General features: G+C 39.0%; 3 protein-coding genes across 3 annotated transcripts; all 3 read left to right on the forward strand.

The window, feature by feature from the left end:
* The first annotated feature begins 619 nt into the window (after nt 1–619).
* Nucleotides 620–3,724, forward strand: LOC127534466 (ras-related protein Rab-7L1-like). Its single transcript, XM_051949696.1, is given in 6 exon segments — nt 620–674; nt 677–736; nt 1,583–1,654; nt 1,731–1,912; nt 2,276–2,397; nt 3,478–3,724. Coding segments are annotated over 6 exon segments (612 nt in total). The 3' UTR covers nt 3,599–3,724.
* A 1,971-nt stretch (nt 3,725–5,695) lies between these two features.
* Nucleotides 5,696–11,300, forward strand: LOC127534467 (ras-related protein Rab-7L1-like). The gene is made up of 5 exons (XM_051949697.1): nt 5,696–6,059; nt 7,100–7,171; nt 7,252–7,433; nt 7,797–7,918; nt 9,010–11,300. Exons 1-5 carry the CDS (start codon nt 5,942–5,944, stop codon nt 9,128–9,130), a joined length of 615 nt encoding a protein of 204 aa, XP_051805657.1. The 5' UTR covers nt 5,696–5,941; the 3' UTR covers nt 9,131–11,300.
* Nucleotides 11,301–14,240: 2,940 nt separating this feature from the next.
* LOC110952272 (ras-related protein Rab-7L1) lies at nt 14,241–18,911 on the forward strand. The gene is made up of 5 exons (XM_022195759.2): nt 14,241–14,549; nt 15,821–15,892; nt 15,969–16,150; nt 16,468–16,589; nt 18,408–18,911. Exons 1-5 carry the CDS (start codon nt 14,432–14,434, stop codon nt 18,526–18,528), a joined length of 615 nt encoding a protein of 204 aa, XP_022051451.2. The 5' UTR covers nt 14,241–14,431; the 3' UTR covers nt 18,529–18,911.
* The last annotated feature ends 1,307 nt before the right edge of the window (nt 18,912–20,218 follow it).

Raw genomic sequence — 20,218 nt, forward strand, 5'->3', positions numbered from 1 at the left:
CTGTGTTGACCTCATGTCCACCTATATTGCAGTGGAAAATGAACACACAGTGAGCAAAAATGTGACAGAAGCACAAAAAAGCCCAGAAACTGCTTGGGATTCAGCAGGTTAAATCATTCTTAACATGTTAGATTTTTTTCTTGTAATATTGAGGAGTTCAAGTGAAATCCAAAGATGGCTGACGGCATACATAAAAAATGGGGAAACTGGTGTAATGGCGACCTCTTTCTGGGACTAGATCATAAATCTGAGTTTGCAGAGATTCAGTGACCATTTCCTGTTGCATGAAGCTGTGGTTTATGCCTCTGAAGTATTTATGATCTGTTGTAACTTGCCAACAAAAAGCAAAACTAGTCATTCCGTGCTTCGCTACACACACAGACAGCCCATTTTGCAGAGGTAAAGTACAGCAAAACAAAACTAACTGCATAATCTTTCTGGGCCTGAGGCAGGAAGTTTTATATTTATGGTTACATTGATTCAAGCTTTGAAGACTGTAAAGTATTTGGAATGCATAGAAAAGCTGACTGTTTCAAAGGTCAAATTTCCTGACATGAAGTTGGAAATTTGAGTCGTTTTATGCTGAAGTTTCTCGCATACTACCTGACGGAGGAAAACAATGACCGAGCACCTGTTGAAAATACTGATTGTTGGTGATGCCTTTGTCGGGAAGACTGCTTTATTCATCGCTATGTCAAGGGGCAGTTCAACAACATGTACAAAACGACAATAGGAGGTAAGACAGCTTTAATTGATCATGTTCCTTTATCTTGGGTGTTTGTGTGCACTTGTAGTGCTAATGTTGTGGGGACATTAATCTGTCCACACAATCACATTGTGGAGACCTGCCTTCCTTCGGGAAGAATTGGTTTGAATTTGGGGTGGAGATCAGGATGGGGTACATCGCCAAGAATTGAATGTAGATTAATGTAACAACCTCTAAAGCAACAACAGCACAGTTCTAAGTGTGTGTGCTGTGAGACTATTATTGTAAAATGAAAACTGTTCACTGATATTTTCAGGCTGTCAGAATCCTACAACATGCCAACAAAGTTCTGTGATCTCTTGGGCCCAAGAAATCCTTCCCCTTTAAAGTTGGAGATCCAGAAGAAAAAGTAGTTTTCAGTAGATCAGTCTCTACTGAGAGGTTTAAATTAAATCTGCTGAGAGAATATAATAGCCACAGGGTTTTATGGATGGTAATGTGATCTTTACCCCACTTTAGACCAAATCAAACTCTCTTAACAACTACTGGATCGATTTTGTACAAATACTCATGGTCTACAAAAGATGAATCCGAGAGAAATTGCTGTGCATGGTCATGTATAAAACATGTACATTCAATTTACTGATCTTATTGTATTCATTAAACAGTTATTGTTGTGTCAGTAGTGCTACATGAACCCTTGAAGAGCTCGTCTCTTAGAGGAGGCCAACAAAAGTCTAATGTTGAGACTTTTTTCCCATATTTGGAATATTCTCTACAAAATCAGATTTGTCTTCACTGTTGTTTCATTTCTTACTTATTTCATATTCAGTTCTCCATCTGTATCTCTAATTTGTATTTTATTTACTGATTCAGTGGATTTTTCGATGAAAGTGCTGCACTGGTCAGATAAAGAAATAGTCAGACTGCAACTGTGGGATATCTCAGGTACAAAACATTTTTAGTAGTTCAATACATGAATAGAAAGATGGACGGTGCAGTGAGGTTTGTTTTCTCCCTTCAGGCCAGGAGTGTTTCGGATCCATGACCAGGGTTTATTACAAAGGTGCACTGGGCTGTGTTGTGATGTTTGATGTCACCGATTCATCCAGCTTCTTCAACTGTCTCCAATGGAAACGGGACCTGGATGACAAGGCTAAGCTGCCCAATGGAGGCCCTATCCCCTGTATCCTGCTGGCCAACAAGGTGATTCAGTTCATTTAGCTAATGAATGATACACAATGAAACCCCTCAGGCAGAGTATTTATAAATGAACAATGATCCACTTGTTTGGGTCATCGCCTGATGGACTCTGTAGGCTTTTATATGATTAGATTGCTGCTACATTATAAGCAGGAGTTTAGACTTACATGTCTGTAATAGTTTCTGTAAATATCTATCACTTTTCTGCAGGGAAAATATCAAACATACAACCTTCAGAGCAGAAGTGTAATCGTAAAACACACAACAATTCCTGGCTGAAAAGAAGAAAAATGAGTAAAAAGCAAGGTCTCACTTTACATCAACCTAAATGTTTTACTGCATCATCACATACCTGTCTCTCTGCAGTGTGATCTACCCCAGCGAGCTGTGTCAGCAGAAAGCATCGACACGTTCGGTAAGGACAACGGCTTCATAACTTGGATGGAGACTTCAGTCAAAGAGAACAAGAATGTTGGAGAAGCTATGAGGTAAGAGAAGAAAAAATAAAAAATGTGACGTAGTCTCTAATGATGAAATGTGTCTGAAGAGTTTATTTTAAGGTGGGAGTATGCAAACAAGAATAAGAATAAACTACAAAAACTGTAAGTTAGACAGAAACTGGTTGTATCACACTGGGTCAGAAGATGAGAAGAGTAATATGTGGCGATTTCAGTTTACATTTAATAATATCCAAGAACACGTCAGAATAAAATCTACTGATGTTGGATGCTACAAAAATTTGAAATCTGACACAAAATATCTGGTGGAGATGGAAAGAGTCGCCTTAAAGTGCTAACTATCTCAATTTATATTCTGCTTTCTTGGTCTGTGTTTCCAAACTAACTTGCAATTAGTCCAACAAGAAAAGCACTCAGAAAGTGCAGTACTTCACTAAGGCTGCTCAGCCGTTGTATGATTTCTGATGAATGAAATCTTTAAAAAAATTGTGGTCAGCAGTGGTGGATTTGTAGTAGGATCACAATCATGTCATCATCAGCAGGCAGCTGAAGTAGTGTTCACTTGTAGTCATCGTTACAGTGACACTATCACAATGATACAGAAATCTTTGACAAATCTGAGAATCCAGACTATAAGTCACATCACTGCCAAAATCGAATCACTTGGTCCTTCTGTCATTTCTGATCTTCCCTGAAAATTTCATCAAAATCTGTTTGTCTGTTTTTGAGAATGTTGCTTACAGACAAACCAACACTGATCTGAATTGAACAAAGGATAAAATTCGAAGACCATGGGACATTTATGGCCCTTGTCAATTCTTTTTCTCCAATTTGTGTACACCACAGCATGCAGGGCATGTTGCTTCTTCTTTAAAATGATATTTTTCTTTCATGTGCTGCAAATGATAAATGCTCTGCATAGCATCTACATGAGTTCTTAGAGAAGATGAAAGGCTTTCTAATTCACTTGAGGCCTTGCATTTATTGTGTATTCTGCCTCTGCTTTGTACAATGAAGAAGTACAGTTTTAGGAGCACAGCTTGGGATGTTTATGAAAGTTGTCAGTGCATCCTACATACCACTGACGTTGCTAAATCTGTTGTGTTTCAGGAGGTTGGTGGAGAAGATTCTGTCAGTTCAGTCTGGTCTGGACCCACTGGAGCCCAGATCTGGAGACACTGTTAATCTTCAACAGAACTCGGAGCTCAACACAGAAAGGAAATGCTGCTGAAACTCTGCATGAAAAACCACAGCACAAAAATAAGCATTTTCAGCAGTTTTACGTCAAAGAAGAAAACAAGCGACACAAGTTTTCACAGTGCTGTGGCTGTTCTTTGCTGTGCTGTTATCATGTATATCATGGAAATTGCTGTTAATCATGTAGTGATTTAAAGTCAGAATTAAATCACCAAAGCAATATTTGCCGCACTGAAATGAACACCAACCCCTTGCATGTGCAAGACGTTGCAATTTACAACATGACCACCAGATGTCAGACAAACACAGTAGACACGGTGCTGAACTGTAAGTTTGTTTTATCCCTCAGCTTTGTCATTACAGTGTAGGTTTAGGACCAAAAAAAAACAAACAGTCAGTGAGTCACATTTTATGTTAATTGTGGATCATCTTGCTGCAAAAACAGTCAACTGATACATGACCAGTGTCGTCAGAAATCTAAAATGTCAACCGAGCCAAACCCAGCCAAACTCTCTTGTAATGCAGTTCAACATTCAGGGTTTAGAAATGTGTCCTGAACAACAAACAAGCAAACAAATTGAAATCATGAGCATTTTCACCTTTTTAACAATGGAATATATCAGAATCATAAAAAAGGTGAAACTGTAGGTTCTTTCAAGTTCAAAAATAGACAAACCAGCACCACCCAACCAGACTAGTAGAGAGTAAACTGGGCTGTGGCATCACTTCCTGTTGTGTAAATTGTTGTATAAATTCTATAAATAATGTAAATAAAATTTAGAGAGAGAAGAGGGAATATTTTAAACTTTATTTAAATGCTTTCAGAAAATAACAGATAAAAAGGAATAATTACTATGTAGGCATTGTCTTTTGTATTGATTCTGCGATTTTAAATCGGTGTCCACTAGGGGGCAGGGGGAATCTGACTACAGTGACACACAGAAGCTCCATGATACAGGAGCTGTTATCAGTCAATATACAGACAATAAAAACCTATAAACAGCACGAGGTGTCTGTGATTTGAAGAGCTGCCTTGGAGATGACACGTCACTAAATGTGCTAGAGGAAAATAAATACACAAGTGGAAAAGTTAATGTGGAAGTGGTCTGGTCCCACACTCCACGGCTCAGCAAAACATACACAATCTAAGAGATCTATCATCCATTCAGTGGAAGGTCACTTGTTTTTTTTTTTTTGTTTATTTAATTTTTTTTGTTTAGCTGTAAATGAGACCCTTGTCTTTGCCACCGAGTACATGTGGACCATAGGGAATCCCAGACATGCCATGTACAGAGACGTGCTAAAGGTTTTCAACTCCTCTGGTGGTCTTTGGACTTCCTCCAGTGATGAACATCTCATGGTTGTTTGGGTGTTCTGGCATTTCTGTAAAAACTTGGTCATTGATGTATTGTAAACCCTAGCTTACACATTGCTCCTGATCCATAACACACTATGTGTATCATCACTTTTCCCTGGCTTGGGTTCAAGCTCCTCAACAGCTGTAGTATCCTCCTCTGAATTTTCATCTTGCTCAACTCTCTGGCCCTCCTCCATGTCATCATCAGACAGGTCTAAATCAGAATCTCTTTCCACAATTCTGGACAAATTCCTGTCTGCCACACTTAGCCCTCTGCTCCCTGATGTATTACAAATGGAGGTTAGTGAGTCCTGATATCCACTACAAAGGGCATTGAATAAAAGCTGGGTTTTAACAGAAACATGATATCTGGGAAAAAATGATGACTTACCTCTGTCATTGGCATAAAATGTGGAAGTAGAAATTCCCGCCATTTTGAAAAGACAGTGCATGTGCTGTGTTGACCTCATGTCCACCTATATTGCAGTGGAAAATGAACCCACAGTGAGCAAAAATGTGACAGAAGCACAAAAAAGCCCAGAAACTGCTTGGGATTCAGCAGGTTAAATCATTCTTAACATATTAGAATTTTTTTCTTGTAATATTGAGGAGTTCAAGTGAAATCCGAAGATGGCGGCATCCATAAAAAAATGGGGAAACTGGTGCAATAGCGGCCTCCTGTTGCATGAAGCTGTGGTTTATGCCTCTGAAATATTTACGATCTATTGTAACTTCCCTACTGAAAGCAAAACTAGTCATTCCGTGCTTCGCTACACACACAGACAGCCCATTTTGCAGAGGTAAGGTACAGCGAAACAAAACTAACTGCATAATCTTTCTGGGCCTGAGGCAGGAAGTTTTATATTTATGGTTACATTAATTCAAGCTTTGAAGACTGTAAAGTATTTGGAATGCATAGAAAAGCTGACTGTTTCAAAGGTCAAATTTCCTGACATAAAGTTTGAATTTTGAGTCGTTTTATGCTGAAGTTTCTCACATACTACCTGACGGAGGACAACAATGACCGAGCACCTGATGAAAATACTGATTGTTGGTGACGTCTGTGTCGGGAAGACTGCCTTTATTCATCGCTATGTCAAGGGGCAGTTCAACAACATGTACAAGATGGCAGTGGGAGGTATGACAACTTCAATTTATCATGTTCCTTTATCTTGGGTGTTTGTGTGCACTTGTAGTGCTAATGTTGTGGGGACATTAATCTGTCCACACAATCACATTGTGGAGACCTGCCTTCCTTCGGGAAGAATTGGTTTGAGGTTGGGGTGGAGATCAGGATTAAGCTGAGGATTAGGATAAGGATTTTGTTTTTTTAAATAATTATGTTAATCAACAATTCAAAAGTAATGGCTGTTTTTGATTATTTAATTTTCAATAAATTTTTATTTATTGTTACTTTTGTGAGTTTCAAGTGATTTCAGCGAGAATTGTGGGTTTTTCCTTCTTTAACTGAGGGGTACCAACAATTTTGTCCACGTGTGTACATCTCCAAGAATTGAATGTAGATTTATGTAACAACCTCTGAAGCAACAACAGCACAGTTCTAAGTGTGTGTGCTGTGAGACTATTATTGTAAAATGAAAACTGTTCACTGATATTTTCAGGCTGTCAGAATCCTACAACATGCCAACAAAGTTCTGTGATCTCTTGGGCCCAAGAAATCCTTCCCCTTTAAAGTTGGAGATCCAGAAGAAAAAGTAGTTTTCAGTAGATCAGTCTCTACTGAGAGGTTTAAATTAAATCTGCTGAGAGAATATAATAGCCACAGGGTTTTATGGATGGTAATGTGATCTTTACCCCACTTTAGACCAAATCAAACTCTCTTAACAACTACTGGATCGATTTTGTACAAATACTCATGGTCTACAAAAGATGAATCCGAGAGAAATTGCTGTGCATGGTCATGTATAAAACATGTACATTCAATTTACTGATCATATTGTATTCATTAAACAGTTATTGTTGTGTCAGTAGTGCTACATGAACCCTTGAAGAGCTCGTCTCTTAGAGGAGGCCAACAAAAGTCTAATGTTGAGACTTTATTCCATATTTGGAATATTCTCTACAAAATCAAAGTTGTCTTCACTGTTGTTTCATTTCTTATATATTTCATATTCAATTCTCCTGTATATCTAATTTTTATTTTATTTACTGATTCAGCGGATTTTTCTATAAAAGTGCTACACTGGTCGGACAAAGAAATCGTCAGACTGCAACTGTGGGACATCGCAGGTACAAAACATTTTTAGTAGTTCAATACATGAATAGAAAGGTGGATGGACGGTGCAGTGAGGTTTGTGTTCTCCCTTCAGGCCAGGAGCGTGTCACATCCATGACCAGGCTATATTACAAAGGTGCACTGGGCTGTGTTGTGATGTTTGATGTCACCGATTCATCCAGCTTCCTCAGGTGTCTCCACTGGAAACGGGACCTGGATGACAAGGCTAAGCTGCCCAATGGAGGCCCTATCCCCTGTATCCTGCTGGCCAACAAGGTGATTCAGTTCATTTAGCTAATGAATGATACACAATGAAACCCCTCAGGCAGAGTATTTATAAATGAACAATGATCCACTTGTTTGGGTCATCGCCTGATGGACTCTGTAGGCTTTTATATGATTAGATTGCTGCTACATTATAAGCAGGAGTTTAGACTTACATGTGTGCAATAGTTTCTGTAAATATCTATCACTTTTCTGCAGGGGAAATATCAAACATACAACCTTCAGAGCAGAAGTGTAATCGTAAAACACACAACAATTCCTGGCTGAAAAGAAGAAAAATGAGTAAAAAGCAAGGTCTCACTTTACATCAACCTAAATGTTTTACTGCATCATCACATACCTGTCTCTCTGCAGTGTGATCTACCCCAGCGAGCTGTGTCAGCAGAAAGCATCGACACATTCAGTAAGGACAACGGCTTCATAACTTGGATGGAGACTTCAGTCAAAGAGAACAAGAATGTTGGAGAAGCTATGAGGTAAGAGAAGAAAAAATAAAAAATGTGACGTAGTCTCTAATGATGAAATGTGTCTGAAGAGTTTATTTTAAGGTGGGAGTATGCAAACAAGAATAAGATAGAATAAACTACAAAAACTATAAGTTAGACAGAAACTGGTTGTATCACACTGGGTCATAAGATGAGAATAACGTGGCGATTTCAGTTTACATTTAATATTATCCAAGAACAGGTCAGAATAAAATCTACTGATGTTAGATGCTACAAAAATTTGAAATCTGACACAAAACATCTGGTGGAGATGGAAAGAGTCGCCTTAAAGTGCTAACTATCTCAATTTATATTCTGCTTTCTTGGTCTGCGTTTCCAAATTAACTTGCAATTATTCCAACAACAAAAGCACTTGCAGTACTTCACCAAGGCTGCTCAGTCATTGTATGATTTTGGATGGATGAAATCTTTAAAAAAAAAATTCTGGTCAGCAGTGGTGGATTTGTAGTAGGATCACAATCATGTCATCATCAGCAGGCAGCTGAAGTAGTGTTCACGTCATCGTTACAGTGACACTATCACAATGATACAGAAATCTTTGACAAATCTATGAATCCAGACTACGGTATAAGTTACATCACTGCCAAAATCGAATCACTTGGTCCTTCTGTCATTTCTGATCTTCCCTGAAAATTTCATCAAAATCTGTTTGTCTGTTTTTGAGAATGTTGCTAACATACAAACAGACAAACCACCACTGATCTGAATTGAACAAAGGATAAAATTAGAGGACCATGGGACATTTATGGCCCTTGTCAATTCTTTTTCACCAATTAGTTACACCACAGCATCCAGGGCATGTTGCTTGATCCTATTCATCTTTAAAATGTTATTTTTATTTCATGTGCTGCAAATGATAAATGCTCTTCATGGCATCCACATGACTTCTTAGAGAAGATGAAAGGTTTTCTAATTCATTTGTGGTCTTGCATTTATTGTGTATTCTGCCTCTGCTTTGTACAGTGAAGAAGTACAGTTTTAAGAGCACAGCTTGGGATGTTTATGAAAGTTGTCAGTGCATCCTACATACCACTGATGTTGCAAAATCTGTTGTGTTTCAGGATGTTGGTGAAGGAGATTCTGTCAGTTCAATCCAGTCTGGACCAACTGGAGCCCAGATCCAGTGACACTGTTCATCCTCAACAGAACTCAAGTCTCAAAAAAGGAAAGAGATGCTGCTGAAACTCTGCATGTTCGACCACAGACTCAAGAAACTTGCTTTACATAGCCAAGGTTGTTTTTTTTTTCAAGTGCAATTTAGTTTTCAATCTGTCTGTCCACTAGTGAAAGAGGACAGAAAAATGACAGGAGGCTGTCAGTCTAGATGCTGATCATTCCTCTGTCTGATATATTAGTAGACTGCTAATACGCCAATATGTAAGAATCATTGTATTCCTAGTTTCTGTCATTTATACAGATGGAAAAAAAACATTTAAATCTTTAGCTTTGGAAATTTGCTCTGTTTTTTTTCTTTAGTGTGAAATATTGGATAATTTTTATCTGTTTGGATCTAATATATATATATATATATAGCCAGGGAGTACCACATTTCCTTTCTAAATGTGCTTTATGGGAAGGTGTTATATCATGGTGATTAAATTTTGAGCCTCATGACAAAGCTTTGTGGTTAGCAATTTAGGTTTTATGGAGAAATCTCATGAGAGGGCACCTAAGGACTTGAAGTTAATATTCCATGCAGGTTTCTGACCATCATTGCTCCACACAACTCTGAACACTTCCAAGCTATCTTCAGGCATCAACATCATTTGCAGCACTCATTGCTGCTTTGTGTTACATTTCCTCCCTCCAGATCCTGCCCTTGAAAAACAACTGAAGGCTAACAATATCGCTTTTGTTTTTTTTTAATCAAGGGAGATTTCTACCTTTCAAGTGAAGCCAGAAAATGTGAGGCGTGTGGAAACTGTCAGTTACCATATGCAGAACTGAATAGGCAGCTTGTCTTTTATATTTCGGTGGTCTAGTGTTGAAAGCCTACTCTCTGTGTTATTCCCTTGCTTTGTTGGATTGTGTCTTTTCCCCTGAGGGGTGGTTGGTGGGGGAGTCCATGGGAGGCTGAGGCATTCGGGAGGTAAGCAGGGCTCGGTGAGGACAACAGAATCCATGAGGGGATCAGAGTCTATGGTCCGGAGAGGAGTGAATGAAAGCACAGAGCTTAAATAGCTGGAGGTGAGGTAGAGAACAGGTGAATGGAGTGAACTAAGTACTGCAGCTGATGCACATCACTGTAATCAGCAAAGTGCAGGCAGGTGAGTGAGACAAGGGAGGCAGGCAGACAGATGCAGAGACAAACAGAGGGAGCCAGAGGAACAAGACAAGGAGAGAGAGACAACAGGGAGAGAGGTAAGAGAAATGCAAGAGAGACAGATGACAACGATTTTATGTAAAAAAAAAAAAAAAAAATAGAGAGAGAAGAAGGAATATGTTAAAGTCTATTTAAATGTTTCAGAAAATTACAGAAGAAAAGACTAATTATTATGTCGAAACTTTTACAATTCTGTGATTTTAAATCGGTGTCCACTAGGGGGCAGGGGGAATCTAATAACAGTGGCACAGAGAAGCTCCTTGATACAGGAGCTGTTATCAATCAATATACCGGCAACAAAAACCGATAAACAACACAAGGTGTCTGTGATTTGAAGAGCTGCCTTGGAGATGACACGTCACTAAATGTGCCAGAGGAAAATAAATACACAAGTGAAAAAGTTAATGTGGAAGTGGTCTGGTCCCACACTCCACTGTGTAGCAAAATATACAACAATCCAAAAGATCTATCATCCATTCCACTGCATGAAGAGCCAAATTATCAGCCCTGTAAACTGCTAAAAACCTACCAAGTTCCCGGCAGTGATCAGCAGTTCACAGGCTGTGAACTCCAAGTTTGCAGTTGCCGTAAATTGCCGTAAACGGACCCTGGTTGTGGGGTAGGTCGATGGGTGTGTGGGGCAAGGGGTGGAGTGAGACTTCACACCTAGTGCATGGCAGAGGTGTGAAAAACTAATTAGTGTAAGGTTATTTTGTTTATTTTTTATTTTTTTAGTCTTAGAACATTATAATTAGTTTGCATTTTTGAAAATTTTTCATCATCATGTCAGATGTTTCTCTTTTGAGTATCAGTCTTTCATTTTTACAGCAGATGGTCTCATACAGGGCCATCATGAGGTCTGGTTGTGTGAGACTACAGCCCCAAATGCTTGATGAATAGTTCTGGGTGTCAGTTTGTTAAAAATAAGAACAATGTGAAAATTGCGTTGGACAATTAAAGGCCTCAAAATTCATATAGTGTTTATCAAAACTGCTAGAAAATTAGATTTAGTTTCTTCTGTGTATTAAAAGCTGCATTTTATCCCAAACACTTGTCATTTCTGTCTTTGTGCCTAAACCTAATCATACAGTGAGTGAAAATGAAACTTAGGTATAAACTTAATGGTTCCAAAGCTCAAAAGCAAACACAAAGCTCGGTCTCCTGAATGTAAGTCCTCCGTCAGACTTATACCAGCTCCGTTCGTCCAGCCTCCTAACATGGACTCTTAAATAGAGAAAACATTTTCTTCTATGTTATACTATTACAGTACCAGAAAGACTAACACATTTGACTCTAAGAGTAACTGAGAAAGCGGTCTGATTATATAGGAATATGTTTTTGTTTGACATAGGTGCTTTCCCTTCAAGAGTATATTGATTTCTGCTTATTGTTAGAACACATTTGATTTGATCTGATTTAGCTTGGTCATGTTTGGTTCATGTTGGTGCTGCTTGATTGTGAGCCCTACTAGGAAGGAAAAAAATCCATACCTGTCTTGTATTTCAGGCCAAAGCAAAGATTTTGGCATAATTTGCATGTTAAATACGCTACCGTTCAAAAGTTTCGGGTCACCCCAACAATTTCATGCTTTCCATTAAAACACACTTTTGTTCATATGCTAACATAATTGCACAAGCATTTTCAAATCATCAATTAGCCTTTCAACACCATTAGCTAACACAATGTAGCATTAGAACACAGGAGTGATAGTTGCTGGAAATTGTCCTCTGGACCTCTTTGTAGATTTTCCATTCAAAATCAGCTGTTTCCAGCTAGAATAGTCATTTACCACATTAACAATGTCTGTATTGCATTTCAGATTGATTTCATGTTATCTTCATTGAAAAAAATGCTTTTCTTTCAAAAATACTGACATTTCAAAGTGACTGCAAATTTTTAAAAGGTACTGAATGGACATGATTGGTGAAGTTGTTTTTATATCCTGAGTGATACTGCAACTGATACTGGGAAGAGACCCAAGACATGGAATCACACCAACAGGAGAAACATTCACAAAGAGATGATGACTCAACATAAGTGGGGGTTTGAAACCTCTCCAGTAGCTAATATCACTGGCCTAGTTGGCAAACCAGTTAAATTCACAATGTAGTCAACACCACATGCTTCAGTTTGCGTACATATATGAGTACCACCAAGGAGAGAAAAACGTACAAGATGATGTGGAGGTGGGATGGGACAAAGGACAACAAGAAGTGAGCTGAGCCGGAAGACAGTGGAGGAAAGTAAACAGATGGAGAAGAAGTGGTGGTGGACAGGAGAACACTGCATAGGAACAGGAACTATATCCTTGCTTGAAGATTCCACACTTCATGATTTACGTCCAGGGACAATGATCAGTTCATTCCTTCTGGGTGGTGAACCTTCTTTCACATGTATAAATTGATTTCTACAGTCTCATGGCAAGAACTGGCCCCTGTGTACTGGCAGTTATTACACCTGATTCTAAAAGTTCACCGAACTAATCAACTGGGATTTATTGTGAGCAGCTACCTCTGCCTCTCATTGTCTTCTGTTCTAGTTTTTCATTCTATAACACTGTGCCAGTCAAGTGCTTTTGTCCCAATCTGATCTCTAATGTTTAGCATCTGTCAATACCATTTTCCTAGATAGGACCAATACTTTCAGCCCTCTGAGGTGTGTTTTCCCAGCCACAAACTGCCGTACAGGACACTGACCTGTGAACACAATCATCTGGTCTTCTACACAGGTCTTGCCTTGCCTGAACAGATTGAGGCAGCCTTCTTGCACTGTATTTAAGATAGGCCTCACCTTCCAGGTGGGATCCCGCCTCTTCTCCTTCACACAGAGACGTCAAAGTCAATTGTGTTTTGATTGACTGTCTGATCTTTAAGAATCAGTCTCGGCTCATTGCATTAGCTATCATGCAATATCAAAGACATGCAACGTACATAGACATGCTAAAGGTTTTCAGCTCCTCTGGTGGTCTTTGGACTTCCTCCAGTGATGAACACCACATACTTGTTTGGGTATTCTGGCATTTCTGTAAAAACTTGGTCATCGATGTATTGTAAACCCGAGCTTGAACATTGCTCATGATCCATAACACATTATGTGTATCATCACTTTTCCCTGGCTTGGGCTCAAGCTTCTCAACATCTGTAGTATCCTCCTCTGAATTTTAATCTTCCTCCTCTCTCTGGCCCTCCTCCATCTCATCATCAGACAGCTCTAAATCAGAATTTCCTTCCACAATTCTCAACAAATTCCTCTCTGCCACACTTAGCCCTCCACTTCCTGATATATTACAAATGGAGGTTAGTGAGTCCTGATATCCACTACAAAGGACATTGAAAAAAAGTTGTGTTTTAACAGAAACATGATATCTGGGGGGGAAAAAAGATGACTTACCTCTATCATTGGCATAAAATGTAGAAACAGAAATTCCCACCATTTTGAAAAGGCAGTGGATGTGCTGTGTTGACCCCAGGCCCCTCACCCATATTGCACTAGAAAATGAGCCCACAATGAGCAAAAATGTGACAGAAGCAAAAAAATAAAATAAAATAAAGTCCAGAACCTGCTTGGAGTTCAGCAGGGTAAATACTTCTTAAGATATTATAATTTTTTTTCTTGTAATATAGAGTAGTTCAAGTAAAATCCAGAGATGGCTGATGGCATGCATAAATTATGGGGAAACTGGTGCAATAGCGGACTCTTTCTGGGGCTAGATTCATAAATCTGAATTTGCATGACCATTTCCTGTTGCCTGAAGGTGTGGTTTATGCCTCTGAAGTATTTATGATCTGTTGCAACTTGCCAACAGAAAGCAAAACTAGTCACTCAGTGCTTCGCTACACACAGAGACAGCCAACACATTTTGCAGTTACAAGATCCTGGGACAGTTTTCTGAAGATCTGGAATTGAAGCCTGAAGATGTTCTTCAAGTTTAGACGTGACGGAGTGTAGCAAAACAAAACTAACTGCATAATTTTTCTGGGCTTGAGGCAGGAAGTTTTATATTTATGGTTACATTAATTCAAGCTTTGAAGACTGAAAAGTATTTGGAATGCAAAGAAAAGCTGGCTGTCTCATAGGTCAAATTTCCTGATGTGAAGTTTGAACTTTGAGCCGTTGTTTCATGTTGGAGTTTCTCACATACTACCTGACAGAGGAAAACAATGACCGAGCACTTGATGAAAATACTGATTGTTGGTGATAGCTGCGTCGGGAAGACTGCTTTTGTTCATCGCTATGTCAACGGGCAGTTTAACAGCGTGTACAAGACGACAATAGGAGGTATGACAACTTTAGTTTATCATGTTCTTTAAATAAAATGTGCCAGTACAGAATCCTTATCTTGGGTGTTTGTGTGCACTTAAAGTACTGATGTTGTGGGGACTTTAATCTGTTCATACAATCACATTGTGGAGACCTGCCTTCCTTCAGGAAGAATTGGTTTGAAGTTGGGGTGGAGATCAGGATGGGGTACATCTCCAAGAATTGAATGTAGATTAATGTAACAACCTCTAAAGAAACAACAGCACAGTTCTAAGTGTGTGTGCTGTAAGATTATTCTTGTAACATGAAAACTGCTCACTGCTATCTTCAGGCTGTCAGAATCCTACAATTTGCCAACAAAGTTCTTTGATCTCTTGGGGCCAAGAAACCCTTCCCCTTTAAAGTTGCTTTCGCAGATCCAGAAAAAGAAAACTATCTTTCAGTAGATCACAGTCTCAATTGAGAGGTTTAAATTAAATCTGCTGAGAGAATATAATAGCCACAGGGTGTTATGGATGATAATGTGATTTTTACCCCACTTTAATCCAAATTGAACTATTTTAACAATTATTGGATCAATTGTAATTATATTTTGAACAAACATTCATGGTCTCCAAAGGATGAATCCTAGAGAAATTGCTGTGCATGGTCATGTGTAAAACATGCAGATTCCATTTACTGATGTTATTGTATACATTAAACAGTTATTGTTGTGTCAGTAGTGCTACATGAACCCTCGAAGAGCTCTTCTATAGAGGAGACCAACAAAAGTCTGCGATTTTGGATTTTTTTTTATCTCATATTTGGAATATTCTGTACAAAATTAAATTTTTCTTCACTGTTGTTTCACTGGGCTGCACAGTGCCGTAGTGGTTAGCACTTTCGCCTTGCAGCAAAAAGATCCCCGGTTCAAATCCCAGGGTGGGCCTGGGATCTTTCTGCATGGAGTTTGCAGGTTCTCCTGTGCATGCGTGGGTTTTCTCCGGGTACTCCGGCTTCCTCCCACAGTCCAAAAATGCTGAGGTTAATTGATTACACTAAATTGTCCATAGGTGTGAATGTGAGTGTGATTGTTTGACTGTATATGTCGCCCTGCGACAGACTGGCGACCTGTCCAGGGTGTCCCCTGCCTTCGCCCGAGTCAGCTGGGATAGGCTCCAGCACCCCTCGTGAGGATAAAGGAGTGTATAGAGAATGGATGGATGTTGTTTCATTTCTCTTATTTCTCACTTATTTCATTTTCAGTTCTCCTTCTGCAGCTCTAATCTGTATTATATTTACTGATTTAGTGGAGTATTCAATGAAAGTGCTGCACTGGTCGGATAAAGAAAAAGTCAGACTGCAACTGTGGGATATCGCAGGTACAAAACATTTTTAGTAGTTCAATACATGAATAGATAAATGGATGGTGCAGTGAGGTTTGTTTTCTCCCTTCAGGCCAGGAGCGTTTCATATCCATGAGCAGGCTATATTACAAAGGTGCACTGGGCTGTGTTGTGATGTTTGACGTCACCAATTCATCCAGCTTCCTCAACTGTCTCCATTGGAAACGGGAACTAGACGACAAGGCCAAGCTGCCCAATGGAGGCCCTATCCCCTGTATCCTGCTGGCCAACAAGGTGATTCAGTGCATTTAACTAATGAATGATACACAATGAAACCCCTCAGGCAGAGTATTTGAAATGAACAATGATCCACTTGTTTGGGTCATCGCCTGATGGACTCTGTAGGCTTTTATATGATTAGATTGCTGCTACATTATAAGCAGGAGTTTAGACTTACATGTCTGTAATAGTTTCTATACCTATCTATAACATGTCTGCAGGGAAAATATCAAACATACAACCTTCAGAGCAGAAGTGTAATCATAAAAGACACAACAATTTTACATCAACCTAATGTTTCACTGCATCATCACATACCTGTCTCTCTGCAGTGTGATCTACCCCAGCGAGCTGTGTCAGCAGAAAGCATCGACAAGTTCAGTAAGGCCAACGGCTTCATCACTTGGATAGAGACTTCAGTCAAAGAGAACAAGAACGTTGGAGAAGCTATGAGGTAAGAGAAGAAAAAATAAAAAATGTGACGTAGTCTCTAATGATGAAATGTGTCTGAAGAATTTATTTTAAGGTGGGAGTATGCAAACAAGAATAAGATGGAGCCAGAAGGTAGATAGTGTAGATAGTGTAACAAAAATTGAAGAAATGGTCTCACACGGGAGCACAATGAATAGATACATACAGCAAAAATTGTTGCAGAAATTAGCTTCATACGGTGGAACCAAAATAGATACACAGGGTGTCCCAAAAAAATGTATATACACTTTAAATAATTGTTAAATAGGTGTTTGTTGTAATTCGTTTAATTTTCAACATGTAAAAGAATTTACAAACATCATTCTATTGTTTTGTCCCCGCCTGTTCTCAAACTGATGTCTGTTCTGGACCAGACACTGCCGACAACGCGAAGCGGTGGAATAGCACACATCACGAAGCAATTCCCTTGGTATTTGCATGCATTCATGGGGATACCTTAAAGACAAAGTCTACGCAATGAGACCTGCAACAGTCACTGAATTGAGAGCAACCATTGAACATGAATGCACGCTATGCACGGTAGAACCGATGATAATTATACACAAACATTTATTAGCTAATACTTTGAACAAACAAACAACAACAGGCAGTAAATAAATGAATGAATGAATGCAGATAAAGTAATAAACTGTGAAGAGCCCGAGTTGAATTTTTCCAAAAGCCTGTTGCTTTCTTCAAAAAGCCAATTTTTTCTTAGAGCCTATGTTCTCCAAGCCCAGTCTTACAAGCCTCAAATTGAATTTTTCTAAAAAGCCCTTGTTCTTCTAAAAAGCCAGCCAAACTTAATTCCATTGATTTTCCTTTTTAAAGAAAGTTTTGGAGCCAAATTCAGATCAGCATCTGCCCAATCATGGACATGTTCCTCCCAAGGGGTGGTGTTAAGCTTCACTGTTCAGGAGAGGTCAGAGGTCAGATACCTTTATAACTTACTCCTCATTCATTTCTTAAATGTACAGATCCAATTGTTCAATATTTATGATGATCACAGATCTGAAATAACACAGAATAAGTGATTAGAATGACACCAAAAACAACATGTTTATCTCATATGGTTCCTGAGGTAATAATAAAAGGTGGAAAAATAAGAATAAACTTATAGATTGACTTTAGTTTACATGGAAGTAAATTTAAAACATTTCAGCTAAAACACAAGCATATACATTCAATAATAAGAAAAATAAGACAAAGGGAGAATATATGCTTAGAGTAATGCATAATGCAATTCAAGGATGTTTTGCATTCTGAGTTTTCTATCAAGAACATGAGTGACACATAAACAAAGTCATACTGAAAGGACTGAAAATGTTTCTTGTGGGCTGGTAAAAGCGTCAAATCAGGCGGGTTTTAGTTTTTCCTCTTTTTTTCAAACTGATTTTCTATTAGAGGGCCAACAGAGAAGGCAAACAGAGATGAAAAGGGGCTGTTGGAGAAACTGACCACAGGTTCCACACAGGAATAAAGCATTTATGGCCCTTGTCAATTCTTTTTCTCCAATTTGTTACACCACAGCATCCAGGACATGCTGCTTGATCCTATTCTTCTTTAAAATACTTTTTTTCTTTCATGTGCTGCAAATGATAATTGCTCTGCATGGCATCTACATGACTTCTTCGAGAAGATGAAAGGCTTTCTAACTCACTTGTGACCTTGCATTTATTGTGTATTCTGCCTCTGCTTTGTACAGTGAAGAAGTACAGTTTTAAGAGCACAGCTTGGGATGTTTATGAAAGTTGTCAGTGCATCCTATACCACTGGCGTTGATAAATCTGTTGTGTTTCAGGAGGTTGGTAGAGAAGATTCTGTCAGTTCAGTCTGGTCTGGACCCACCGGAGCCCAGATCTAGAGACACTGTTGATCTTCAACTGAAACCAGAGCGCAACACAGGAAGAAGATGCTGCTGAAACTCTGCATGTTCAACCACAGAGCCAAGAAATTTTCTTTACATAGCCAAGTTATTTTTTTTAAGTGCAATTTAGTTTTCAATCTGTCTGTCCACTGGTGAAGAGGACAGAAAAATGACAAGAGGCTGCCAATCTAGATGCTGATTTAAAGAAGTGCATGTTGCTTGTGAGTCTATGGCAAAACAGTTTTCCCTGGATAACTGAGAGTTAAACTTAAAATAGTATTGCAGTAAACAGGTAGAACAGTTTTCCAACTCTTGTTGACTGAGTGTTTTGTTGACTGAATGACCACAACAGTAATTTCAGTTATTTGTGCTGGGAAGCTCTTTAGTGTTGATGTGTGTGTCTGTATGGATCTCAAACAGACTACACTTTATAAACAGACACTATTACTAACATATTGACATCAGACACTAAAAGGGCAACTTACAGTAAGAAATTTTCAGTGAAGATGATTCTGCTGAGAAGAATTTGTTTGTTTAGTTTTTGTCTTTTGGGTTTTTTTTTTTGCTTTTTTTAAAATTGTGGTGTGTAATAGCGGTAAAATAAAACTGCTATTGTAAAAAATATTCTGCGATAAGTAGAAATCCTGCACTGGCAATGTTCTGAAAAAAAGTATGAACAAAAACAACCTTGCCCGCAACTCCACACAATCTGGCTGAACACTTTTGACGTCTGTACAAAGATTTATGGAACGGTAATTTTACTTAACCCCTCCGTGCCATATTCAGTGCATTGCCACAAAATTGCCGTATTACCAGGCGTGAACTAACCGTGACGTCACCCGTTGGTTTCAACGCCGAGAAAATGAAGCCCGGATTTTGCTACTTCCTGGTCACCATTTTGGATTTTTTGGAGCCAGTGACGTAAAAAGCGCCATCAAACAGGCTGGACCGGAGAGCAACTAGGGGCAGGACCAGTCTTTAATTCAGCATGAATTAAAAAAAACCACAAACTCGATTTACTGTGATATTGTGAGATTTGTTTGTGGTTATGTAACTTAGCCATTCAACAGAGTCCGCTAACATTAAAGTGACTGTGACAGTGTCTGTGTTGACAGACGTAGAAAATACGTCAGGGTTTTGTTTAGGTTGTTAATATGTAATAGTCTGTCGCTACTTTTGAAGGTAAAAAAAATACTTGTAGTTTGCTGGCTGTTAGTTCCGCCATTTGTTTTGTTTGCTGTTTGTGCTTTATTAGAACAGGGTCACGTGAATAGACCTTTTCGCAGTGACGTCAGAGTCGGGGACACGTGACCATACCTTCCTTAGCAACGCACGCCGCCATTTTAAGAGGGGGCAACAAAGTCATTAGCAACCATGATTTGACCGCCGAAACCACGCGGTTTTGACCCGGAGAAAAACGTCTGGTGATTATTTCGGAAATCTTGAGCCAAAAGCCAAGCTACGGTATAAAGAAAAAATAGAACTGGTTGGTTTGCAGTCATGTCCGTACCAAATTCCTCTGGTTTCATGGGAAAACGACCCTACTACGTGTCCAGATCTTCATTGGCACTCCATTTACGAGTACCTTATCAACAGCCCAGGCATCCACACAATGGAGAAGATGAAGACTTATAAAAGCCTGGACTCATACGTTTTCTTTGAGGTATGCTTATATTTATATGTTTTTGTGCATACAGGTCAATGTCAGAATGATAAATGCTTTGTAAGATATGGCTACACCAGCT

The sequence above is a fragment of the Acanthochromis polyacanthus genome, chromosome 6, assembly GCF_021347895.1.
Source record: "Acanthochromis polyacanthus isolate Apoly-LR-REF ecotype Palm Island chromosome 6, KAUST_Apoly_ChrSc, whole genome shotgun sequence".
In the NCBI taxonomy this organism is placed as follows: Eukaryota; Metazoa; Chordata; class Actinopteri; family Pomacentridae; genus Acanthochromis; species Acanthochromis polyacanthus.

Excerpts from the sequence above, each read along its gene's own strand:
- LOC127534467 (XM_051949697.1), top strand. The coding sequence starts at position 5,942 with ATGACCGAGCACCTGATGAAAATACTGATTGTTGGTGACGTCTGTGTC. Across the intron at positions 6,060-7,099 it reads GTACAAGATGGCAGTGGGAG|CGGATTTTTCTATAAAAGTG; the intron begins GTATGACAACTT and ends TTACTGATTCAG. Across the intron at positions 7,434-7,796 it reads GTATCCTGCTGGCCAACAAG|TGTGATCTACCCCAGCGAGC; the intron begins GTGATTCAGTTC and ends GTCTCTCTGCAG.
- LOC110952272 (XM_022195759.2), top strand. The coding sequence starts at position 14,432 with ATGACCGAGCACTTGATGAAAATACTGATTGTTGGTGATAGCTGCGTC. Across the intron at positions 15,893-15,968 it reads GCAACTGTGGGATATCGCAG|GCCAGGAGCGTTTCATATCC; the intron begins GTACAAAACATT and ends TTCTCCCTTCAG. Across the intron at positions 16,590-18,407 it reads AACGTTGGAGAAGCTATGAG|GAGGTTGGTAGAGAAGATTC; the intron begins GTAAGAGAAGAA and ends GTTGTGTTTCAG.